The sequence below is a fragment of the Boleophthalmus pectinirostris genome, unplaced genomic scaffold (genome assembly GCF_026225935.1).
Source record: "Boleophthalmus pectinirostris isolate CB_2022bp ecotype Guang Dong unplaced genomic scaffold, ASM2622593v1 HiC_scaffold_1, whole genome shotgun sequence".
Classification (NCBI taxonomy): domain Eukaryota; kingdom Metazoa; phylum Chordata; class Actinopteri; order Gobiiformes; family Gobiidae; genus Boleophthalmus; species Boleophthalmus pectinirostris.
The window spans coordinates 18,270,754-18,298,312 of record NW_026570970.1 but is presented as its reverse complement, the minus strand read 5'-3'; the positions used below and the strand labels follow the sequence as shown (position 1 = coordinate 18,298,312).

The window sequence follows — 27,559 nt, the reverse complement described above, 5'->3', positions numbered from 1 at the left end:
GGGATTGTGACTTTGCAGAAATATGCTACAAATATTCACTTTTATTAAACATATTGTCTGCACTACACATTCACAATCACATACTGTTTGGAGGTTTTGATTCGGATTATTATTTTGTGTAACAGCAAGACTATATTTATATAATATACTATATGAAAAAAATCACAACTGACATAACCACAAATATAACCAATACAGCTAGCAGACAAAGAATTTACTTCAAAATGTAATTTTATAAAAGGTCGAGCTACAGTCATGGCTGTGTCTGAATGTCCACACTATTCCTTAGGGCACCATTTAGGGGTCACACCATTTTTAGTCGTGTCCAAATGTCCAGTGAGTGAAAAAGTAGTGCACTCAAAATTTCCCAGAATGTACCTTGAAAAGTAGTGTCCAGTGCTGTCTGCTCAGTATTGACCACAATGCAAGAGTCGGATAAAGAACAATGAACAGCGACAGGTCTTTAACTGACACACTATGACTGAAAGGTTTAATACAGTTGACCTGTGATTTTAAATAAACCACTTTTAAATGAACCATTGCTGTGTAAAGTTGCTGCTTACCTTAACCTGAGCTGTTAAAAGAGCATTAACTTCCACATCTCAAACAAAAAGCTGAATAACCCATTATTAAACAATGTATGTATGGTTATTATTAGTCCATGAATACTTATTTGCTAGTCAAATCTGATAATTATTTATTACAGAAATCAAGTTTTATGAGAGTTTATTTGAAATTTTTCACCCAGACACCAGTCATGTGACCCAAATGTAGTGAGCTGCTTGCACTACAGATAGAGTAGAGCATAAAATTGTAAAATAATGTACTAAAAAGTAGATAGACATAGACACTATGAATAACCAATCTGAAAATTGAAACCAAACATTTTGTAGTCTTCTGAAATTCCATAAAAGTGCCCTGAACTGAGTCAGTGAGCAGACTCTGCTCATCCTTTATTAAGTCTCCCATGACAGTAATTACACATAATATATTTGATGAAAACTACAGAGTGGTATTAGCCTTTAAACCAGCATGCGTTTTTGTTTCCTTGACTCACAAACTTAAACAACTGGATGAATACAAGCTAATGCAAGTGCAGCTATACTTTCCCAGTGCGCTCGGTGATTATGGCTATTGCAGGTATAGCGCTGAGACTATTTTGGTAACAGCACTTGCCTTTGAGCGTTCTCGTCCCTTCGACTCTCATCCCGTCTCCTCGTATATCAACCTCCCTTAGCAGTGGTGAAGCCAGGGCCCCAGGCAACCAGTACAGCTCCTCCAGTCAGTTTGTGTCATCACTGGAATTAGCAAGCTTTCTGGAAAAATAAGTATTACATGTGATAGCGGGACTACTAGAATACAACCCTCAGTGTTTCCTGTTACTATTAACGTGTAGGAGTTCTGTAATATATTAACTACATGGCTGGAGTGGTCCTTGAGGTGTAATGAGCTGTCAGGTGCAAAGGAGGAGAGAGGCTGCCTATAGCTGAGATTATCCTCTACAACTACACAGTCTCCATACTGGATTTTATGCACATCTTACAAACTGTAATACGAATGTGAAGGTTTCTGCTGGTTTGGTTAAACATGGTTATTATATCATTATCTATCAGAAAGACTTCTCCCGTTGAGAAAATAATTCAAACGGTGCATTTGCCATCAGTGGGTCTGCTATAACCTAGGATGAAGCAGGGTCTAGATGGAGCTATTTACAAAGAAATGTCTACGAGGTCTGAGCTGAAGGTTTTCTTGGTTCTTGGTTCTTGGTTTTCTTGGCATGCTGCCATTAGGCCTCCCATGATACATAATGATACTGCTACATTTTTAAATACTAATACGAATAAAACTAATAATACTAATAATACTACTACTAATAATAATAGATTTAGATTTTTAAGCGGCTTTCAGAACACCCAAAGACACTGTACAGGACACACTAAACATAAAGCAGGTGAATACCTATATCGACTTTTTTTTTTTTTTGCAGCATGATAAATTTTAGCTGTAGGTTGAACTAAAACTATAAATCTACAAGTGTTGCATTCTACTGTTTATTTATTATGTTTATTTATAACCATTTTAACTATATTATAATTCTGCTTTATAGTTTTGTTTCAGTATTATAGTTTAACATCTACATTTACTTCTGCTGTATATCTCACTTCGTTATGGTGACAGGCCTAGTTGCCATTGTGTCTTTGTGCAAGACAGTTCTCCTGCCTAGTCTCACTGTCTGCATTAATGTGATGTGTGTCTTAGAAGATGAGAGCTTTTGTTGTTGAGTGTTTGCTGAATATTTCTTTTGCTCGTTTGTAATTCAGGAGGGCGCATTTTTGATTTTCAGGTGACAATTTTGATTTCATCAGCTTTAGTACATTTTGAGAGGTAACTAAAGCTATCTGCAGCACAGTTAAACCCACCTCACTCAGCATGACTGAGGCTGAAATAAGAAGAAGAGAGGAGGAGTTTTCTATCTGTGTTCGAGCATAGAACTACATTAAAAAACATGAACCTAGGCCTGTCACGATACCAAATTTTGAAGCACGACATATTGGTAAAGTAAACGATAATATTGACACAAATGTATGCCACAATAACAAAAAAGCAGGAAAACACTTTTTGCTTTTAGTTTGTGTCTATCATGAGTCATAGAAGTAATTTATTCAATCCTACAGCACAAATCTCATTGTAGAACAGAAAATAACAAAAAAGTTCACCAGTGGTATTAAGAAAATATATCACGATAAATACTGACCCCCAAAAATTATAGTTCCATCCATCATGTATTGCATGATAATAATATCAGGACAGGCCTACATGAGCCATCCCTCCAAATTTCCAGATTGTCACAGGGTCAGATCAATACAATTTTAAAGCTAGTTCTATTGTCCAGTTCTTTTCTACTACTCTTGTCTGCAATCCACTTAACTGCTGTCTAGAAGAAGTCTACTTTTTATGCGAGCTGCAATCAGATTAATAAATAAACACACTTGTAATTGCCCCCAATGAAATATTTAAATGGTTCGCCTGTTTGCTAAAAGGTTTCTTGTCTTGGCATTATGCGTTTAAGGGTTGCTATAAAATGTCATCCCCACCCCCATAACCTTATTCTTATGCTTACCTCATCCCCTTTTTGCATATGAGCACATTTAAAAGGCCTATATTAAAAGGCTATTTTCTGACCTATGTTATAATGTTGTTTCCTCATCACAAACATACCTGGAGTTGTGTTTTGTTTCATTCACTCGTTTAACACACAAATCCTGCATATTCTCACAAACAGAAAACACTTTGTTCATACAGGAAGTGGTTCTTAGGGCCTGTTTACACGAGAATGCTTGCAGGTAAAAAATATTTTATAGGAAGTGCCTTTTGTTTAGACAGTGATTTTTGGGGCTTAAAAACACAAAAATCTGAAACCACCCTATAGAGTGGAAAAGTTGAATACGGTTTGCCGTAGCGTTTCCGTGTACACTGCCCAAGACGCAAAATGGGTCATATCTGCTCACATAGTGTACGCGTTCAGATATATTGTATACAGTAGACAGAAACAAACATGTCGAATGACATACATACCCAATCGAATTCCACACACTTTTGCATCACCATATGCACACAGATTTAAACGCACAATAAAAAGTGAAGACACGACACCACTTTTGCATCGTCTGTTCAGACCATCATCATATCAACGTAGCCTTATACTGTGTTCTTAAACTCCTTTCACCTTTACTAGAAACATTTGCAAAATTTCAACTCTGGAATTGCCAATCTCCACTAAACAAAAGATAGTTATTAACTTCCTGCTTCATGACAGCACAAGATGGACAGAACATTTTGAGCTTTGGAGATGTAGACTCAATAATAAAAGGTGACTCAGTCATGTGTAAATGAAACAAAACACAACTCCAGGTATGTTTTTGATGAGGTAACAACATTATAACATTAAAGCTCACAAGATTAAATTTTGTGTAATATAGGACCTATAAGGCTGCTCTTGTAGCATCCATATGTTCCCCCTCAACCATGTTATATTTCATTGTGACATGAGGCAGAATCCCATACTAATACCATGCAGCTAAACAGTGTCACCCATGTAGTCTGTGATGAAATATGCATTGGCGCTAGCTTGACATGCTAATTCTCCCATCCCTGTCAAAGTGTGTGCTGGTACATATGTATATGTGTGCTTGTTTGGTGATCAGGGCTGGAGCATTGCAAGTGCGCAAGGCGCATACCAAGCTAATGATTAAGCCATGAATGAGAACATCAGAATCTATCAGACACAAGCTAGACCAGGAAGTGTGTATGGGTAAGGCAGGGGGAGAGCAATTTATCTCACCATCCTCTCCTTGCTTCCTTTGCTTCCTTCCTTGACAGTAAGAGGGCAGGAATGTGGCCCGGTTGAATACATCAGCTCCCGACTCTGAATGCTGCCTGTACTTTTTAGCCTAATTGGGTGCACCAAAGCAACTATGTCTCGACGCTATGACCCCAGTGGATTCTGTCATTCCTTTTTCTAAATTTGGACCCCCATCTGAAAGCGCGCCTGGTCCTGGCCCACTTTTCTACCTACATGTGAGAAGGGAACATGCACCCTCATTGACCATCATATTCCTCTATAAACCTTTGTTGATTTTTTTTCTTGTGAGAACTGTATTTTTCAGTAAGTCATTGTGGGATTGAGCATACATAGCATTGGCATAGCATCTGCACTTTTCACTACTGTATCCACTGGGACAAAACAATATGGTATTTTTGTCGTAGGAAAGATTGGAAAGTAATCTCAAGTTCATGAATATGCTGTGTATTTTAAATATTGCTGCGTGTTGTGGGAAAAAATCATTGTGTATGTCTTTAATAGGTATAAAAATCCTATGCAAATACCTTTGTAGATCTTGACAAATCAAGTCACCGTCTTCCACATATGTGTATGAATACCTCCTTCAAAAGCTCAGGCGCTAACCATTCTGTTATGTTTTTAAAGGTCCTTTATTACAGAAAATTGACCCTTGTGAGCTTTAAGGCATGTTTGAATGCTGTTACCTGATCAAAAACATACCCATATTTGAGTAATCCTGTGCTATTAGTCTCTCTACATTTTATCATCTACATCAAAGCTCAAAAACTCCTTTTTAGCATGTCCTCAAAGTGCATTTTTCAAGTAAACAACAACATTTTAGCTTTTGTTCACCAGAGATTGTCAATTCCAATTAATTCTGAAATTATCCAGATTATTCTAGAGAAGATGTATGGAGTTTAAAAACACAGTGGATCATTTTCTGTATTACCAAATGACATCACAGTGTTTTAGAGAGAACTCAGCCTAAATATGTAGGGTTTGTGTGTTAAACATTTGTGAATGAAACAAATCCCAAATCCAGGTATGTTTTTTGATGAGAAAAAAATATTATAACATAGATCCAAAAATGGAATAATATGGGCCCTTTCATCATGCCATATTGCTATTATAATATTTAAAACACTGTAAATATCAGGGGTTTCTTCCATAGAGAAGGCTTGCACAGATAAATGAGTCAGTATGTTGGTGAGTAGGTTGAGGACATGTGAGGTTTGGGATTAGCCTGAGCTAGCCCTGGTGTAGACTGCACTGTTAGGCTGTTTGCTGCTGGCACAAAGCTTATTTTGATGAAGGATTTTAAGACCAGGTTTCATGATGACTCAAACTCCCCACAGAACTGGATTAAAGCTGTAGCCACATTTTCACATATTACTTGTGCATAACATAAGCTAGTATTTCCTTTATTTTCTGTTGGCTGTCTTCTGAAATAACACGATCTATTTATAGCATAAGAGTTTTTATTACCACCTTTTAAATTCATTCAAAGTGGCGTGTCATTTTTAGTTTAGTTACATATGAATAATATTTGTAAGTACAAGCTTGAGTTTAAATTTATCTAACCTCTTGTAGCTTTCACATACCCATTGGCACATACTGAATATTCAAACATGCATGAATTTTCAGGATTTACAACAGCTTTTTTCAGACCGCGAAGTGATTACTGTTGCAGATAGCTTGCAGTGGTATGATTTTGTCACTAAGTGCTGCTTTTACAATATAGCTCATGGGGGAAACACAACATTTGCTAATTTACAAGAACAAATGTTGCATACCCCATCTAAGTTAGCATTCTGTTTGACTGTGTGACGTCATATTTTTGGAGCAGGTGCAAAATGCAGGTCAGCTCATTTGAGGATAGTTAGTCCTAACAAGAAAGTCAAATACACACAAAGTAGTTTTTTTCTGTTTCAACTTGAAGTATACTCTTTAAAGGTCCTATATTACAGAAAATGGATTATTGTGAGCTTTAAGACATGTTACAATTCTGTTACCTCACTGAAAATAAACTGTGTTTTGTTCCATTTACACATGTTTAAGTAATCCTTTATTATTAGTCTATCTACATCTTCAAAGCTCAAAATTCTCAGTTTTGTTCATCAACTTTGTGATGCCATGTAGTGGTAGTTTTGAAATTAACAGTTACTTTTTACCTTTTGTTCAGCAGAGATTGGCAATTGCAGGTTTAAAATAATCTAAATGATTCTAGTGAAGGTGTATTGATCTTAAAAACACTTAAAACACTTTAAAAACACAGTTAAGCACTTTTTTTTATTATATTTGTATTATATTATATTTGTATTACCACATGGCATTTTCTATTTGGGATGAGGTGTTGATGAGATGTTTTTGATTCTGATTTTGAAGACACAGCATTACGAGCCAGGCTGGTGCCACTCAGTTTCATTTCCTTTCTGTTCTTTCAACATTCTGTGTTGGCAACGATTCCCAGGATCGAGGATTTAAAGCCAGAACAAAAAGTATGTTTGGTGAATTTTATCAAGGGGAAAGACGTTATTGCCCATCTTCCTACGGGATTACATATGTCACGACTAAATAGCAGCAATTGGTTAAATAAAAAAACTACCCGCCTACCGTCAAGCGAACGAATCCTAACACTGTGAGTTCAGACGTTTTCCACAAAGTGAAACCGGCTGATGAATCAGGCTACAGCATTACAACATAGATAAGAAAATAGCTTAATATGGGCGATTTAAAATATTGCTTTAACGTAATTCTGCTAATGTATATGTAGAGTATTTGTGTATTTTCTCTTTAGGGTTGATCCAGGTCACGACGGAGATTGGATTTCATATTTTTACCAAACAGAAATTTCACATAAGTCCCTGTAGTCTCTAGACTATTGTTCAATTATGAAACATTTTGTTTGTGTAGATTGTATATTTTTCTCACTGTTGCCTGCAGGTGAATGTTGGCAAAATCCAGATATTTTGTAAGGAGTCTGTGGGAGAGAAGCATTGAAGGAGGTCTGAAGAATTGATGTGGAAGCATGTTGAGAAAGGTGAGCAAGTACCCTGGAGTCCATATCACAGAGAAACTCCATGTTGATGATGTGAGACCAAACAACACCTATGGCATCCCGGGGAGGGCTTTAAAAATGTATGCTCTCACTGGATGTCCTTATGATCTTCCACTCATGCTGCTGTGTGGAGCATCTCTTCAGGGCCGCCAGCAAATAGTCAATGGCCTCGTCTGGAAACATGGATTTTGAATGATTTAGAAACTGTTCTGAGGAAACTCTTGATTTATAGCTCTCATGTTTGGAGATTCACTTTTATTTATTGTTATTTATTTTATTTATTTACAAGGGGAAGGCTAACCAAAAATTCTCTGCTTTTGTAAGACAGGATTATAGACTGTTTAAAGAAGTGGACTAAGTATAACGTCACCCATAGTCTTCAGCTCCAGTCAAATGAAGCTCATGAGGGCTGCAATTATAGGAGAGAATTTGGAGTTCCATATTAGGAATGGGAATTTATTTACCAACACAACATTTTAAAACCAAAATCACAAGACATGACAATTTTTTTTAATGTAAAGTTAATTGAAGCTAGAGCCAGTGGTGCCGGAAGCGACCCCATGTGCACTTCCTATTTGGAACATGGTCGCTTGCGTGTTAGCTATGTCCATACAGTCTACAGACAGAATGCAAGATTAGGCCAGGTCCAGGCACTGTCATTTTTCAATTCGAGATCGGGAGCCTAAGTCAAGGTCTGTGCTGTGTTTGTTTTATTATTTTTTATTTACTTGTTTTGTTTTGTCTACTAATGTTGTTTTTTTAAAAAATATCATAGAGTCTTTTCTTCTAAACGCAATATGCTATGAATAGAAAGTCTTGCATAATGCTCCGATTATGCCATTTTATAATAACACGAACCATTATCTTCTATAATCTACATGTCCCTGACCCCACAAATGGCAGTTATAATTGTGTAGATATATTCCCATGCAGTAATTCATTGATATGCATCTCTGTGGGCTGTTGTAAGTGCAGGCTTGTTTGACACAGTTAAATTGATATTTGCTCAAATTAGATGTTGCAAATGGAGTGCAGCAGAGTTACAGTGCTAGGTAGCCCCACACACCGCAAACGCATTCATTTGAACGTCATGTTTAATAAATGTCAAAGTGCTAAGTGTAATCAGAAAGTGATTTATTGATATTTAAATTTTATTACTGGAAATTATGTAAATGTTGATTAGGACGCAGTATTTGAAATAATTACATTTGATGAACGCTTCAAAACATATGATAACATCCAGTTGATCAGTTGGCTTTTAATTTTAGTGATCATTTGCCTAAATATTAGATGTTATGATGCAGATTATATAATTTCTATTTGAATTTAACCGAAAAACATGTCATGACAAATTAAAGGTCCTCCTATATTACACAAAATTGACTCTTGTGATGTTGTTACCTCCTCAAAAGCATACCTGGAGTTGTGTTGGTGTTCATTCACAGATTTCTGAGTTATCATTTATAATTAGTCTGTCTAGATCTCCAAAACTCAAAATGTCTGCCCCACTGTGCATTGTGATGTACTGGTCATTTTCAAGTTAACAGCTACCTTTTACCTTTTGTTCAGTAGAGATGGGTGAATCCAGAGCTGAAATTATTCAAATCATTCTAGTGGTGCATGGAGTTTAAAAACGCAGTGGAGCACCTGCTGAGCACCTAAGTGTATACTGTTTCTGTTCCAAATGAAACAAAACACAACACCAGGTATGTTTTAAATGAGGAAACAACATTATAACAGCCAGCGTAAAAAACAGCATACTATAGACCCTTTAAATGTGTTTCCTTTCATCATTCTACATAACCTGGCTGTTCTTTTTATTCAGATATCTCTCCACGTGTATCTCAGTGGCTTGGCTGGCACAACCACAGTATACAGCATATGTGCCAAATGCGTGCTTGTGTTTTGGATCCGGCCTTGAGTGTCCATTCATTTCTGGCACTCCCCCTTTTGCCCCATTCATCATTCCCGAAGGTTACAGCTTGGTTAATTTCCCTCTATTAGTCTAAATGTGCTTTGACAAATAGGGGGACTGAAAGTGATGTGGGCCTTCATAGAAGCAAGGCAGACCTGAAATATAAAAGTCATAAATTTTGGACGAAAAGTCATAAGTTCTGGTCAAAACTTTGGACTCAGTGTCTCGTTCATAGGTTTTTCTATATGTTTACTAGTTTTTACATTTTATCTATACATACAGAAGACATCAAATATAAACAGCACCGAAAATGTTAAATAACTACTAAATAGTTTTTGACAAAGCAAAGGGTTGCTAATTTGACAATTTGGTTATAAAATATCAAATACTTCTATCTTACTTCATATATTTGATGTCTTCTGTATGTATATAACATGTTGAAAATATGTAGGAAAACACTAAATGAGATGATGTGTCCAAACTTGTGACTATTAATACTGTCTATGGTTTGCAGAATGTTACAGTTGTGTATGATGTAAGTCTGCTCACAGTAATGGAGGATTTCAATTACCACAGGTGATGTCCTGTGATGCCCTAAAGGGGTCTTTGATTTTTTTTTCCAAGAACTGAAAGCAGAGATAAAGAGCATTGCTACTGTTTGATGTTGTCCATATCTTTTTAGCCTGTGCCAGGTGACCATGGAGGTGCTTTCGGGGTTTAAATAGTCAATCATTTGAATGTTTAAAAAATGATCAAATTTGGTTGATGGGTAGAATGTGTATTTCATTTATATTTCCAGTATTTTTTTTTTCTTGTTATGTTGTATTTGTTAGAATGAATCATGTTAATAGATCTGCTATTTTTTGTAGTCTTAAAGATGCTAGTAAACTTGTCTATTTGAGCTATTTAGAAATAAAACGGCCTTAAAAATTCCTCTCAGGATAAAGCAGAATTTAAAAAGTACAATTTGTAACTTTTCTGGTGGTTGTCTTCATTGAGATTCTTTAGCATTTGCCTGGAATGTTCCACAGTATGACATAAAATGCATCTATTTCCATGGAGACAATTAGGTATTAGGTATTTCTGTGTATTAAAGTATGTTATTTAATAAATGTGTGATAGAGGTTTAATGCCATATTGTGGAACATTCTAGGCAAAGCAATACAATTTCCCGGCAGTAGTTCAATGTACTGAACTAACTTCTAAAAAGGTCTCCCAGAGTTTGCCTGTTGCACTTTTGGGACTCAGTGATAACAGGCCAGTGGAAACAGGCTATTAATGCTCAGCAGATCTGCTGACAGAGCAGGTACACGGCAACACCGATGTGCTTTTTACACATGCAGCATCTGTGTGAACGGGAGCACAAGAGACAGAAGGAGAACAGGTTAGAGGAATAGCAGTGCCAGGCCTGTGTGAAGGTTAGTCTATGTATCTGTTATGTGTCGGCCAGCAACCTTGCACCAACTTCCCTTACGGGCCATTTTTCAAGCTCCTACATCAGCTCTGCAGTGTCAAGGAGAACAACAGGAGATGGCACCAAGAGGGGTTTGGCCTTGACACTCTAAACTGTTGTGATGATTTCAATGGGCCCAGGATGAGTTTAGAGCAAAGACTAATGGGGGTATTTGGTGAAGAGGTCATTTTGTGTGTTCGAGATGCTGATGGTACATTGTGGACATCTTGGCAGTCTATTTTTGTCAATAATAGCATCATTAAAAGCATTTGAAATTGTAAACCTACCAATTTGCCATCATAGTAAAAGGCTAGATGTAATCACATGTCGACTGATCTGTTTCAGTTCCTTATAAACAACTTTAATAATACTGTACATTATTTAAGGTACATAATGTCTTCAATTAAAGTTTGTTCCACTTTGTGATGTCATGTGGTACTACAGGAAGTGCTCCACTGTCTTTTTAATCCCAATACACCTTTACTAGAATAATTTGAATCATTTCAGCCCTGGAATAACCTATCTCTACTGAACTAAAGGTAAAAGGTAGCTGTTAACTTGAAAACAAGGTGGAACAGAGCGTTTGAGCTTTGGAGATGTAGACAGACTAATAATAAAGGGTTACTGTTAAGACCCATCTCTGCTAGGGACAGGGGAAATAACAAAAGAACCAAGATGTAAAATGGTAAAACTAAAGTTTTAATTTATTTAAAAGGAATGTAAAGGTAAAGATAACAAAATGAGGAGGAGCAGTTAAATGTATAACTAAAAGAGTACAATACATTGCTTCTAAATTACTACAAAATTACTACAACTGTCTCAATCACCAAGTTAACAAGAACACAAGAGACACAGCAAATGTGGCATGCAGTCCACAGGCAGAACAGCAGTCATGAGTGGCAGGGGATGGATCCTTGTGTGGTGTGGCAGGTGCAGGTGAAGGCCCAGGACTGGTCAGACATTAGGGCGATGCACCAATCCGCAGGAAAATTCCCCAGGTGATAACCTGAAGTGAATCCACCAATCACAGGAGAGGTCTGTCAGCTTGAGGCCTGCATGTACAAACAGGGATCAGCAGCAGTGACTTAAACATATACAGCTATAGGAGGAGCTGGAGGCCTGTGGCTGTAACAGTTACTCAAATATGTGTGAATGAAACAAAACACAACTCTAGGTATGTTTTTGAGGAGGTAACAGCATTATAACATTGCTTAAACCTCACAAGTGTTCACTTTCCTTAATAAAGGATCTTTAACATACCGTAATCTATGAGGCTAATGCGATGGGTTAATAAATACTCAAAGTTGTATGTAGCTGAAAATCTCATATGCATGTGTTCTGGTCCTGTATCTGAGTTAGCTTTGCCAAAGTTTGCTCCAGTCAATCATATGCAAGCATAAACAGACATGATTAACACAGCATTCAATCAAAGAGGCGAGACTTGTAGTGGAGACATATTCACTGATTCTAATTGCTCTCACACATTGAACTTGAGAAGGAGAGAGACTGCAGATCCACATTTGAAATCATTTTATCTGTACTTTTAGGATGATTTATGCATCTTTATAAAACAAGGCTTGTTCTTAAATATAGTGAGGACAGTTTTTTATGTGTTTACTTTTATCATCCTTATAATTAGATGGGGGGGTTATTACTTTTTAAATTTGATAAACCGTAGACATCAAATTTATGAATTAACGCTACTCATTTTTATATATATATTATAATCAAATCCTCCAATTACCCACATTTTGCCTTGTTGAAAAATATTTTGTAGAATTATTAAGCATTTTTCTTTACTAATTAATTCCATACATCTTACTTCTTATATTTCATGTCTTCTGTATGTATATAAAATGTTGAAAATAGTAAACATATAGAAAAAAAAACAAAAAAAACCTTTGAGTCCAAACTTTTAACTGGTAGTGTTACTTTTCTTTGAGTTCAATCACGATTTTATTTTAAAGCGATTCATGCACACGTCGTATCTTTATGCAGTATTTAAGTGGTAGCTAAAGATATCTGCTGTTCACACATCACTGTAATTGGTCTACCTGTCACTCAATCACAGTATGACAGGCAAAGTGGAGTAGCTATGAAAGTTTGTGTTTGAGCAAAGAACTGCGCTGAGAAATGCTGAATCACGATAAGGCAATCTCACCAAAAAAGCATATTTGTCACAGGATGAGATTACAATTAATTTTTTTAAATTGCCATATCGTCCAGCCCTATTATGAATATCAGTCAGTGTCTGTTTGTATCCAGTGAATTAGTTTGTATCAGATAGGCCTGTCACGATAATTACTAGTGCTATATTGACTCATTGTTCAATATTTTTTGGGTATCAATGAGTATCTTGTGTACATTTTCTCTGCACTACAGGGATATTTTGGATTATTTTTTGGCTATACATAGCTATATTGGAGCCATAAAAGGTTGAATTAATAACTTGTAAGATTTATTATAGATCCAAACTAACTAAAGTGTTTCATTCTGCTGTTTATGTATTGCAATTTAACAACATTTTTTGTGGAGTAAATCTGCTCTTGGGAATTTGTGTCATTAAATAATGTTTCAATATTATAATTTATAATCGGTATTTTCTTGTTTGGAATGTTTCACAGTATGGCATTGAACCTTTCTATCTTCATGCAGACCAAGTTAGAGGTCAGATCTGTGGAGAGGCAACCCCACTCACAGTCAGTGTTTATTTAGGTATTTTTGAGCAATAAAACCACCTGTAATTAAATAAATGTATGACACAGCAGTTACATTCCCATAAAAACAAGCAGCCGATGGACCCTCAGCCAAAAAGTTACACAGTGCATCTTCAATCAAGGAGAACACAAATGTGAACGTGAAATGATGAGAGTTTGACATTCATAGGTTAAAGAATGAGGACACAGCAGTGGAATTCATTTGTGGGCTGCTCCATGCTTGTGCAGGGGAACATGTCCTGCCACAGCTAACAGCAGGCCCAATGACTGCACTGGGTGTTGATTCATCACTCGCACTCACAGTAGGCCCATCTTGCCGATAATTATCTTTGTCAAATTAATTATCAGTGTAAGTGTCAGCGTGACAGAGCCATGAATTACATCCACATAACCTTGATTAATCAACACAAAGGCTTTTGGGGCAAATGTTTGGTGCGTATGGATGCGTTGTCTCCAAAAATGTCCGCCTTGCTCTCGTATCTGTCTTCATTTCTTATCTGCACTCCCCATTTTTTCGCCATGCTGAAGTCCTTTTGTCCTTTTGCAGTATCCTCTAGATGGAAAACAAAGCTGTCTGCCTGGAAACATCATCTGCTACAGCTGGGCCTCGCATGTAAACTGATCAGGAGCACTGTTTCTATTAATAGTGTGAGCAGTGCACAGGGAAAGAAGCTCAAATCCATCTTTAGCATCAAAGCTTTCGACTCATATCGTATACTGGTATGTTTGTAGTTCTGCAGTTATTTAAAAAGTCCATGTGCATACCAGATACACATTATTTCGTTTCAATGTAGTTTAATATTTAACATCAGCTTTTGTTGCTACAAGCTTATGGTAATGATTACGGATGGAACGAGACACAATTCCCAGAAGATGAGATACAAGATTGGGCCCATGAGATTGAGACAAGACCATAGACTGTATAAAGAAGAGTTTATTAACAGACAAAATAGCGAAATAAAAACACCAGGATCATGCAGAGTGGGTTAATACGAACATTTTAAGATGAAATGACGAAGCTCAGTGAAGCTGCTTCAATTGGAAGCAGAGCCAGAATAGCCCCCATGAATACTTCCTATTTGGAATGCAGCAGCTATTGGATTAGCTTTGTTATTTATATATACTGCATGTGGACAATTTGTAATATTTTTGGTCTCAGTGTTAGTTATCACTGTGTTTTGGAAATACAGCTTCTCAAGGAGGTGTAACTTACTAGCTCTTTATATTTGGATTGGGAATTAAAGGGTTAACTCATTGATAAAATTTATTGTAGTGTTGTGTGACTGCTGACATTGTAGTTTGAGTTCACTGTTCACTGTGAGACCTTTGCATTAAGCACCTCACATGCCCTGAGAGCCTGCACACTCGCTCTGTATGGGTCAAATGTACTTCTCATTAATCATGTAGCTCCTGTCATGACCGTGTCTCAGGTTCATTCATTTCTCCCTCTATTCTGTCCCAGTGCCTTTTGTCATTTAGATCATCCACGCTTTTGTACTTTTCAGCTTTTTGCACTCACATTCCTCACCTGAGTCTGCTATGAGGTTAGGATTACCAAATCATGCGTGTGAGTGTTAAAAATATACTGTTCCAGTTTTTTCCTATCTTGACTTCGATACTCTGGCTTTAAGTAACTGCCAATCTCTGATATTAACAAATGTCAGAACGAGAATAAAAACAGTATTAATTTCTTTTAAACAAAAATAAAATGAGATAAAACTGATTCAAACGTGTTATGTAGCGTATGGGGTATGAAACTGATATCCAATCCAGCATATATTATAGTATTGACACCAGTGTCATTTCCAATGCCAGTATCATATCTTTGCATCCCTAGTTGGTGGTTGAAGTCACACATTTGATTTGTTATAGTTTTTTATGACATGTGTTGGTGAGATGTTGCATATATCAGAACTTTCAGACAAGAACTCTTGAGCAAGAAAAGGTTTATGAAAGAAGTTAAAGTGGCACGTTGGTTTTGCTTTCAACTATGCAAAATATAGAGTTGGATATTGACCTTCTTTTTATTTTATTTTTTTGGTTTGTTTGTTTTCTTTTTACATTGCATAAACTTGGCTGCACAATATCGTTTGAATAGTAATTGCAACTTTAGTCCTTGCAAATAGCAAAATAAGCTTTTTTAATAGAAAAATCTTGTACCTCTTTTGCCTCTAAAAATGTTTTGAAATTCATTGGATTCTTCTATTAATCATTCATATTTTCAGTTTTCACTCTGAACAGAATCCAACTCTTTAAACATACATATCGCAGATTTAATTACCATGGCAATACTTGTCGGAGAAATTGCAATTTTTTTTTTTTTTCTCCAAAATCACGCAGCCCTACATTATACCAGAATAAAGCCATGAGTCTCTGCATAGACCACTGATTTGTGTTTAACTCATGTTTGCTTACCTTCATGCCTGATTGCGTACATTGACTTAGGGCCATGTTAAGCCATGCATGCATGCCTGTTTGTTTTTTTCAGTATGGGTATGTCAATGCTGTTTTTTCTCTGTCGATTATATTTGGAGTGACCTCTGCTTTCTGACCTTTCAACTGCATCTTGTAGTAGAACTCCCATGGGTGCTTGCTGCTTCCACTGCCTCTGCCTCTGCCTGTACAGCTCGAATTAGGGCCATAGTTTACATGCTGGTGCTATCAAGCGAGTAGCCCCTATTTGACCTTCAGTATACAGTGTCAGTGGCTGTTCATTTGATAGTAGGCAAGTACTTACACATATAAACAATGGTATTTTAAGTATATTTCTTCACTTAAAATATCCAGGCAAATCTAGAATGACATCTCTGTAGTCCAATGAGGTTCATTTGTTCTTCCAAAAATATACATTTCAGACCAAGAGTTTGTTTTCATACCTGAGAGTTTTGACTTGTGATGTTGCTGTGATGATGTCTGGTCAGCTGATTTAAACAGGTTGGACATCTCTGTATTTTTTTATACCGATGGATCAGTCTGGTCCCTACATCCTCGAGTCTGACCAAACGTGATCATGCAATCAGATACTTTTTTTTCAGTGAACCTTGTGTAATGAAGCAGCTCATTGGTTATCTATCATTTATAAACAAAATTACAGTTTTCTCACCTCAGATTAACAAGAATTAATGCTTCGCTCTTTTATTCTGCAAAAATGAACAATGTTTTTCAGTCGCTTGTGATATTATTCCTTTTCCTAGTAAGCAGCCATATTTGTTTTGATATAAAATTGTCATGCATGTCCCTGATTGGCTAATCTACCTGTCAATCATGCCCATTGGTGACAAGACTCACATCTTCGTAAAGTATTGAGGAAGTGTGTATTCTGGACCCAAGCATTTATTTATTGTTTTTATGTAGGTATAATCTACTTTAAGGGTCTCTGCCCATTTTGTTTTAATCCCAGGAAGAAATGATGATGTGATGTTAGCATGCTAGTTGTTTTTTTAGCATTACTATAACAGCAAAACTTCTGCTCTAGCCTCTGAAAGTTGTGAAAAGCACACAGAAACTCATTGCAATTTATAATTATGATGCTAGGAATATGTTAAAATCAGGAACAATGCCAGACCACTGCTAACTATGTGAAATGAGCTAGTTCTGTTTTTCATGTTTTAATACAGGAAAAAAATCTGGCACAATGGCTTTAATATGCTATAATTTATCTTTGCTAATGATAAGATCTTAATCCTGATTTCTTTTGCTATTAGATGTATTCATTCATATGAGTCATCCAGTGTCACTAGCCACCACTTCTGCTGCTGAACTAGAGTCGAAAGGTTAAGGCAGTCTGTTATAGAGAAAGCTTGGGGATCCACAAAGAGGTGAAAAGAATAGGAATCATAAATAAAACAATGTTGCTATTTTAGGAGAGCTCTGAGTGGGAGACAGGAAGTGTATTTTTAATAAGAGTTAATAGAATATTCCTCATGATTGGATGTAGTTTGTTAGTTAATCATCAGCTAGATGTTATGTTTAACTGACCACTGTCCAGAATACACCTCTTTAACGCTCTCAGAGTGACTGAAATATAACATTTCAGGAGTGATATGTTTAGAATAGTTGTACATAAATGTATCCAACTCCTGTTTCTTACATTGGCCAGCAAGTATCAAGAGTCACTATCTAACTTCCAGCTCTATCTCCTAAAGTTCACTCATTTAGGATTTGTGACACACAAAATGTTATTATTTATGCAAAATGATGATTTGCTATATTTCAGTGCAATTTGTTCAAAATAGATTTTAGATGTTTATTAAAGAGGGAGTATTTGAATTCTATGTGGTATTAATTGTTAACACACAACATTTTCAGATCACCATGTTACCTTTTATTTTTTGGAAAATGCTAAATTCGTTTCACTTTTGTTTTTGAAATTAAAAGTCACTCCCCCTTCACACTGCTATCACATTACAATCAGCTCCACTAATGAAGCTATTGCACATTGCATCAAGTAATGGTGATGGAGGCTTGTGGACAGAGCAAATCTTACAGCTAACTGTAAGGAGCTTTCAAATAAGTAAGTCTTTATTTATATAGCTCTTTTCACAGACATATGTCACAAAGATGCTTTACATTCTTTCATACTAGGCAATGTGGGTGAAGGACACAATGACACAACAACACACTTGGTGTTCCTAGTGGTCTCCCATCCAAGTACTAGGCCCGACCCTGCTTAACTTCTGAAATCTGATGGGATCAGGCTTTGACAAACCGGTATGACCAGGAATAAGCCCTGAGAGAAATCACTAAATTACTCTGGATAATGTTTAAAACCTCTTCAGGCATCTTTTCATGAGGATACAACATTATTAACAAGGTAGAAATCTCTAAAAATTCGATCTAGTATAATACCTTCTCTTTAAGTGGCTGTTAGCATAATTGCATAATTTTGGCACAGATCACTACTCCAAGAGGAATGAACAAAGAATCTTTGCATTATATTATAAAGGTTTTGTGGATCTGAGCTGAGAATTTACCCCATAACCAAAAGAAGTCTGACACCACTTTATGCTTTGCTGTGACATTTGTAGTTTTTCATTCATATTTTGCAGTATGCTAACCCTTCACAATAGCCCTGTTAGCTTCCCTTGTCAACACTTTCAGCTTGACTCGGTGAAACAAACAGTAGAAACTGTATCTGCTCCTGACAGGGCTGTTCATGAGCATGTGCATGGGTTTATGTGCCCATTTGCTGTACTATGGAGCGTGCTGTGACAAATGAGCAGAGTGCCTGGATAGCGCCTCGCTCAATCTCTTTCAGCACTTTTCCCTGTGAACACAAGTCCAGATAAAACATTAAAGACAAGGCAATGACAATACAAGGGCCATCTGGGGCCACTTTAAACCAATACTGAAGCACAGGGTGGGGCCCGTGTCAATTAAAACTGCTTTGGACTAATTGTAATGAGATAATCTAATTCAGGAGGACAGCTGGGTCTCAACTGAAAGCAACAAACTCGTGGATAATAGAAGGGAGGGGGCAAATGTATGCTTGGTCAATGTAAAAACAATCTGTAAATAAGATAAGGCATCGACTCAGGCTGAGACAAGGGCAAGGGAGAAGCAGAGGAGAGACATGTCTGACCTCTAAAGCAACGGTCAGGAAAGGAGAGATTTTTTTCTTCTTTTACCCAAGAACAAACAAAGTTAAGGAATAATGCAAGGGTGCTCTGGTTTGACAGAAAGATGATGATTGTGTGTGTTAAGATCACAGAGTAATGGAAAGAGCAGAGATCTCTCTTAGGGTTGCAGCAGAAGACTTGACAAATACTGAGGACCAGGCCCATGGGAGTACCTGGTTCTAGTCCATTTATAACAACAAATTGAAGTAGAGATCGACAGTTATGGGTTTTTCCATGGTGATCCTGATGCCGATTGCTTAGAATACAGAGCAAACGATGCCTGGTAAACTCTGCTATTTATTATTTTTCACAAATTATGTAATTCAAATTCACTACAAACTCACCCACAGCCTTTTTTTTTTTTTTTTGTTTTTTTGTTTCTCACCATAAACCTTTAAACTGTGTAGTCACATTATGTGCAGCTATTTCTTTGTGTTAAAGCTAAGCTAAAGCTTTGTGGGTATTTTTAGGCAGCAGATTGGCTAGGTTTAGACAGAAAAACTTGATTGATCCTCAAGGGAAATTATTTGGAAACAGTAGCTCATACATCACAATGTATTAAATATTATAATAACAAAGAGCAAGCATATAAATGGCAATAATAAATTCTACAAAAATATTAAAGCCAATATTAAATAATAATAAAATAAAATAATAAATACATAATCAAATGGACTGAGGCTGATTTTGATAGCCAATTTGCTAAAAAGTCCAAATATCTCTAGTTAGGTGCTTGTTTGTTCTGAATTATTTGCGCAACCACCATGGTGTTCCAGATTGATCTAGTTGAATATGAACAAAAATGAGTTACTTTTCTTGGCATTCTGTACAGCATGGACCAATGCATTCTCGTTCATTCATTCATTGTTTTCTTCACACCCCACCTACTGCATAACCTTGACTTTGGCATTGTGTTGAATGAGTCAAACAGCTAATAAATAACCACGCACAATACATTTGTCTTACCTGGTGCAGCTGACACTGTCGATATCATGTAAATGCGATACATTGCTTATCTATGGGAAATTTAACGCATTACACTGTTCATTCTTATCTTGGCCTGTTGACAGCTTGCTTTCAGGAAACATAAGAGCATCTGTTGCTCAAGCTAAAGGCTCACCACTACTATATCCTATGGAACTGTTAGGTGATGATGTTTTATCACGATTTTAGGGTCATTAATCACTATAATAGCATTTTTGATATTTTAACTTAATCCATGTTATTAACAAAATATTGTTTGTTTTGTGGAGGGTTTGCCTCTGGCTTGTCTCCATTGATTTGCCTGGGATGCTCCATGGTTTGACACTAAACATATCCGTCTAGCCTTTATTCTTTGATTCATTACGGGTGTTTCTATTGCTCAAAAATACAATAAATCCTTCTGTGGTAAATAGGTTTAATCTACACTGTGGAACAATAATATTTCTATGGAGACATCAGATGGCAGACCCTTTACTAGAAATGTTACACATTGCACCTTTAAATGCTGAACAGCACAGAAACAAGTGTACTCTGGATTGTGTTGGAATAATATTTAAGACATTGGTTACTGTTTATCATAAAACTGTCCCCAGGTATGTCCTAGATTTACATAGGAGGTTCAGACAAATTCTGAAACAGCTCCAATGTTCTTTTGGTAGGCAGACTGACTCCTACAGTTAGATCATGTGACCAGATCATGTGACCAGATTTGTAACGCTGACGTTCACACTGTGATGGGAGATTAGACAGAAGGTCATTGTGTGTGCGTGGTGTCCTCAGGAAGCGACCATATCTAGCATGAGAAATCAGATTATTAGCACACAGTGGTTTACAGTGGGCATAGGCGGGCCATAAGGGGGTGTGTGACATGCGCTGGTGCCTGGTGGTGCATGTGCAGTGAGCTGTGTAAACTGGGCCTCAGTGGGTTTGACATGACGCTGTTGCTGCCAGTTCATTTCATATTACTGCAATATGGACTGAGTGCATTATGAAAGTAACATGATGCAACTCGCTTCATTGTAGAGAGATCCTATGCTTTTATTTATGGTCACTAAGAGTACTATCAGATTAGTTTGAGCCTATTTTACATTCATATTAAAGTACATCGTTTATTTTTATTTTTTTTCAATATGCTTTTGTTGATTCTTCTACCATCATGAGCATACTTCGGGTTGTACTTTGCTTCATTCACAAAGGCTTCAGGGTCAGGGTCTCATTCTAAGCACTCAGAAAATGTGTCTTTTAATTTTCCCCACATAGTTGTGTAACAGATAAGGATGGATTAGCACAGATATATTAGTATAGTGTCTCTGTTGCGAAATGACAGCTATATATACATTTTTTAATGGTTCATTCCCCCTATTTTCAAGCCTCACTAATGCCTTAAGACAGTGTTGGAAATAGAGTCAATAGTGTGATTAAACCATCAGCTACAATATAAGCCTCATCAATCCTCTAATATTGCTGGGTTTCAGATGACATCACAGCATTGTATAGACCAGTGTTATTTAATACAAATGGGGGGCAGCTAAAATGAATATTGTTCAGCTGCAGATTTTTGTTCTGCCTCTGTTCTTTTTCTGTCAGAACAGTCTTAGCCTGATTTATCAGCCGGTTTCTTTTCGTGAAAACTGTCTGACCTCGCAGCGTTAGAATTCATTCACTTGATGGTAGGCGGGTACTTTTTTTCATTTAACCAATCATTGCTATTTGGTCGTGAAGTATGTAATGTGCCACTAACGGGGCTAACTGGTATATTAAGCTTTTCCCAAATTCCTTAGGAAGAAGGTCTTTCCCCTTGATAAAATTCACCAAACATTCTCTTTGTTCCGACTTTAAATTGTCCATCTTGGGAATTGTTGCCAACGCAGAATGTATGGCTCTTCACTGATTGGCTGGTGCCCGAACTCGCACTTGAGTTTTTACAGACTTTCTAGTGTATTCCGATTTCTGACCTTGTCGCTGAAGAGAAATAAAATTGAATGGTGGCACTAGGTGGCACCAGCCTGGCTAGAACAGTTTTGGCTCTTGTCAGTAATAGAAATGATCAGCTTCCATATTTGTGAATTTATCCTTCCGATGTTTTCATGTCAAAGCACATGTAATCAATAAGATCATGTAGAAGTATGACAGCATCACATTTTAGAATCAGAAAAAATGAAATAAAATTTAATCTTTTTACCGAGACTGAGGTTCTGTTTTGCACAGCGCTCAGCATCTTACTACAGCCTGTGTACTTCCTGGCAGTGGCCCCACACGTCTGCACATATAAGCTCCGTGTGATGTTATCTGTAGTTTGGGTGCTGTGTTTAGGGCGTGATGATTAGCTCGCAACAGGTGCTAACTTGCTCGCCGGTCCCTGGAGTGAAACGCAGGAAGTACAGGCTAATTGCTGCAGGTGCCAATGCTACACAACCAGACGACCAGCCTATCGAATAAGAGGAGGAAATAATAAGGTGCTAAGTAGTCATATGTCTTCACTTGTGCACTTGGAGAGTTGAGAAAATGGGTGTGAGGTAATTATCAAATTAGTTTTTACAACATATGCACAAATTACACATAGAGCACTTCACATGATGCATATCCTCAACTTGCATCAGGATATGTTCACTTGTGTGTTTACTGCTTACTACTGTCTGTTGTTGTAGCCTGAAACAACTTCTAAAGTCTGGTAGGATTATGTGCAATTCTAGTGAAGAATTTTCATATAGTAAAAATTATTTTCAAACCCCAATACCATTTATAGATTATACCATTGTAAGAGATCCAGTACTTTGGCATTGATGCGTAACCTCTCTGCTTATCAGTCGCTCTTATTTGGTGTATATAGACAAGATGGATTTTATCAAATATTCTTCAAATGATGTATTGTTTTAAAGAATCACTGTATTCTGTTATGCCTTAGGTTAGTGTGTTGACTAATGCTGCTACTAAAGATTATTTTTTGTTGTTGTTGGCTTTACAACAAAAATACATTTTAATTATGTTTTGGAAATCAAACTCAGTTATATAAAAAAAAAATCAATTAACCCAGTTATTTATTGCTAATCTGATAACATTGAATTTGTTTACTTGGAAAATTTCCTTTATATAAACAAGGACTATACTGCTGTAATCATTCTTTAACCCAATGATTGTATGTATGTATGATTATTGATGTCAGCCTTACATTAATCAAACAATGCAAATGAGAATAAGCGCATAGTTAATCAATATCTTTAGAGATCAAAAATGTTCTGTGTGCGTATTGGGCAGTGTGACCCTTTTTAACTCATCAATACCTGCCCTCTCTCTCTCCTCACTGCAGATGGTCTACAAGCCGTGGCTGTGCTCTCAGTACTTCCAGACCAACCAGTACCACTGCACCAATCGGATCCCCTGTAACCAGTACTGCTTTGAGGTGCAGCAGAGGTGCCCCTTCATCCTGCCTGACAATGATGATCTCATCCACGGAGGCAGCCCCAGTTTTGTATGCACAGGTAATGAAGAATAAGGCCACATGTCTAACCTCCAAAATCCAAGATAATTCTTCTGACCATCACTACGATTTTGAACAGCAGCATTTTTGATTTATATCTCAAACTTAGGATTCTTAACATGAAAAAGCATTGAAATATGAAAGCATGCATTCTAAAGTAATACAAGAATCCCATCTCAGAACATATTTGTGGAGGTGTATAGTATAGTGTTAGCACTATGACAAGATTGCAGGGAAATTGTATTACTTAAATTATTGGCGATTCTGCAATTTGCAGTTAATTTTGACTATGAGTAATTGGGCAGCACGGTGTCTCTCCTAGTGGGCCAGTAGTCATTAACACAGTGGACACCTGTGACTATATAGTTACAAGATGTTATGCCTCAGCAGGCGACCTGGGGAAATACAGCAATTTACTGTTGAAAGATCTGCTCACTGCCAGAATAACTCAGATCTCCAGTGGAAAAAAATATATATAATGGCAATGTACAGGTAAATAATGTGCAGGTTATGCAATAATAATTATACTTAGTGTGAGTGAGTAAGCAGCCTCAGCCTATGAGCAAGTCTTTGATGTTCTGTTGTTAAGGGAAGGCTGCTCTCTGGTGGACACAATGAGTATTGACTTGTGTTTTGTTTTGTCTTTAAGTAATACAATAAAATATAAAATTAAACTACAATACCCCTTAAATGGCTTATACATCACCCATGTAATTAATAATTGTCAAACAGCTATAAATTCCCCATTGCACATTCATATATGCCAATGGCTCTTTTAGTCAGTTCACAATTTTTACACTTCTTTTTTTACAACATATTTTAACCATTCACCCAGGTACATTCTTCTGCCCCAGTGGACATTGAACTGCAGTGGTGACTGATTAATGCAGTGACACAAATCCATAACTTAGTGAATAGTTTACTAAAGGAAAGAATAGAACACTGTGTAAGGCACATAAAAGCAGCCATGGTTGTTAGAAATGTGAGCAATCAAATACGATTTCCCTGTAATAGCGTGTAGTTTTAGTTGTGCATTCCTGGATTTTGTATTGCTTATTGCATGCTGAGCACTATGATTACATAATTCTGACAGTGCCATTTGTGTGCCCCTCCCCTCTCCACACTCCTCCCCAGGGCTACTGGAGGACTATCCATCAGGTGTGGACCCGCGCTCTTACTGCTGCGATGTGCGGTGGGACTTGAGAGTGGACAACCGCTCTCTGGGGAGCCTGAAAAGGACTCACCCGCCATGCCAACACCGAACCTCCCTGAGCTCAGCGGCCGCCTGCAGACTGTGTAACAGCCGCCTCAAACTCTGCCTGCTAGTCCTCGTCCTCCTACACACTGTTGCCAGCCTCACTGCATCCCACAATGCAACAGGACTGGGCCTCCCCACCATCACGCCTCTGGAGGAGAGCCCTGCCAATGAGGAGTGATGGAGCTGCCAGGAGGCGGGTGAGGGGATTCCCTCACCATGGCAACCGCTGTGGAAAAATACAGCCACGGTTGTGCGGGTGGCTCGTGCTGTGCTCCCATGGACATTCTGCAACATTTTCTGACAAAGAGAAAATGCAGGGAGCAGCGAGACGAAAGACACACCAATCAATCAAAAGGAATAAGTAAACAAACAGACACAATGAGGGATGAGAACGGTCCCCGTGAAGACAAGGGGACAACGCCACAGCCTTTGTCGATCGGGAAGGCCGGTTTCCTCATGGCTGGATTTCTCTCACTGCGCTTTTTTACACTGTGTTCCAATTATCCGTTTCTGTTGCACTGGCTGACTATGGAATAACACAATCATATTCTCTTTTTAATGTTCACTCTTTGTGCTTGGTCCTGAGGGGCTCTCACTGCGCACTCACATGAAGACACTGAACAAGACCGTTGTCATTTTAAAACCTGGTCGCAGCTTTGTGTCCATCTCCATTTTTCTAAAATAACTGCTCCAATATTCTGCCTGTAGTGGTTGGCCATCTTCCAGGCCTGCCCCACCCCTCAGCTCCTTAGCCTCCAACAAATCATTATCACATAACAATCCCTAATGTGTGTCTCTTTACGACCCAAAACAAACAAATTAACAGTTTTGTAACTACCTGTAGCATGCATGTAGCACATCTGGACACTGTCTCAAATTTCCTAGAATATTAGTGGATTTATGTAGCTTTTGTAGACCATTGTTAACATCTGCGACACAAATAGTGTTTTTAATTACTGATTAAGCTGTGCTACTAATTACCAAGCTGAGATAATGACACTAACTCAAGACTATTTTGAGAATATGATTGCATAAAAATAACAGAAAACAACCAGGGCTGACTTCATCTTAGTTCTCAAATTCTACCAAACCAGTAGCATGCCCATTGTTCTGCACTCCTCATTAAGTAAAAGGGCTTATGAAGATCTCTATATACAGTAAACACATTGCCATTACACCACACACAATGCATCTATACAGTTTAATATAACCTTCAGTTTGTGTTTCCACTCGCACATGCAGAGCTCATTTACAAGTGTAGAAGCCTCAGAATCAAGCACAAAGCTCAGATCTCATTGTGTACATGTACTATGGCATAACCTGATAATCTTTGTCAGTCATTTTGAATATATTTTCTCTATGTTGACCAGCTTGTGAACAGAAAGAAATAGATTTGACTTTTAAGGGCTGACTTCTTAGTTATTTTCTCCTTTGATGAACAAGGCTGGAAGATCAGGTTGATACCACTGCTGTGTTCGATTTGCTTTTGTTTTGTTTTGTTTTTTTTGGTTTTTTTTTTCTTCATTCAAAAAGTATGACAATGACTGAAATGTAATGAGATGTCCAATCTATCAAAACACCTGATGTCAACATTTAAAACTGCAGCTGATATGAGGATCCATTGCATACCTATAGGAAATAGATAAGCTTTATGTATCGCCGTTTAAACCCCGCCCACTTCATCCTCCTCACTTGCATGACACTTACCTTCTTCTTCATTGTCATTCAGCACAGCCATGCTCATATCGAAGGACTGTATTTAATGACAAATGCTGCTATACCACTGGCAACCAGTAGATGGAGACATTATATTTTGTATCGCACTACTGCACAAGGACAGTGGATTAAGCGAAGAAGACTCAAAGATGGAATATGGGTGGACCTGCAATCAGTGTGTATAAATTTGTATCTATCGCTAATTGCCTTTTGAAGCTTGTTGGGGCAGGTGCAAGAGAGCATCATTATGTGTTTCTATCTAGACCCACAGAGTCTACACTGGTACTCCTCCCAGCCCCGACAATTCTTAAACACACATGTGTACACACTATCAAACCAGCAAGACTAATGATGATTGGCAATGCCTTGTTATCACTGACAAAGAATTATTTACAGCAGAACCTTGCTTATATGTTGATAATATGTTCTGGAGGGACACTCGTTAGAGTGAGGTTAGACAGTCCCTTCGGGGCCAACTATCTACAACTAATCATGAGGATTCTCCATAGTCAGGATGTAAAGAGGGCATGGGAAATCCTTTGCCACTGACCATGTCCATAAATTAACAATAAAGCCTTATCTTAATTCAAACGACTCAAAGTTACTACTGTTAGATTGGGATATCCATTGTGTATTAGTTAAATGAATTCGTTTTTCATTTATATCAATAAGAGTTGATGTATTATCTTGACTTGTTTTGACAGTAACTGGTGTGTTGGTTAGCTGGTGTGACATGAAGAAGAGCTATTCAGAGACTATAGATAGATCCCTATATTGTATGTAATGAAAGACTTAATCAAATTCCCCTCCTTTCTTGTCAGATTGAACCTGCAAATTCCCACCTCACTAATGTCATGCAAACCTGTCGCCAAAAACACATGACGCTGTTGTCCCTGGCAACAGACATGTGTCCTCATCTCACCTCTGTGCACCATGCCCCATCGCAAAAAGCTGCTGGCCATGAAATCCTACATATTCAAAACTGTCTTGTGTCTATCATGTCCCCTGCTGTTTGGTTGC

The 27,559-nt window shown here is 37.5% G+C and overlaps 1 protein-coding gene across 1 annotated transcript in view; it reads left to right on the top strand.

Annotated features, from left to right (window-relative positions):
* Positions 1 to 25,001, top strand: part of LOC110173106 (NALCN channel auxiliary factor 1) — a 70,163-nt gene extending 45,162 nt beyond the window's left edge. The window contains exons 2-3 of the mRNA XM_020939081.1: positions 23,395 to 23,566; positions 24,700 to 25,001. Of these exons, the coding sequence (XP_020794740.1) occupies positions 23,395 to 23,566; positions 24,700 to 25,001 (474 nt within the window). The remainder of the gene's footprint in view (positions 1 to 23,394; positions 23,567 to 24,699) is intronic.
* Positions 25,002 to 27,559: the final 2,558 nt, after the last annotated feature.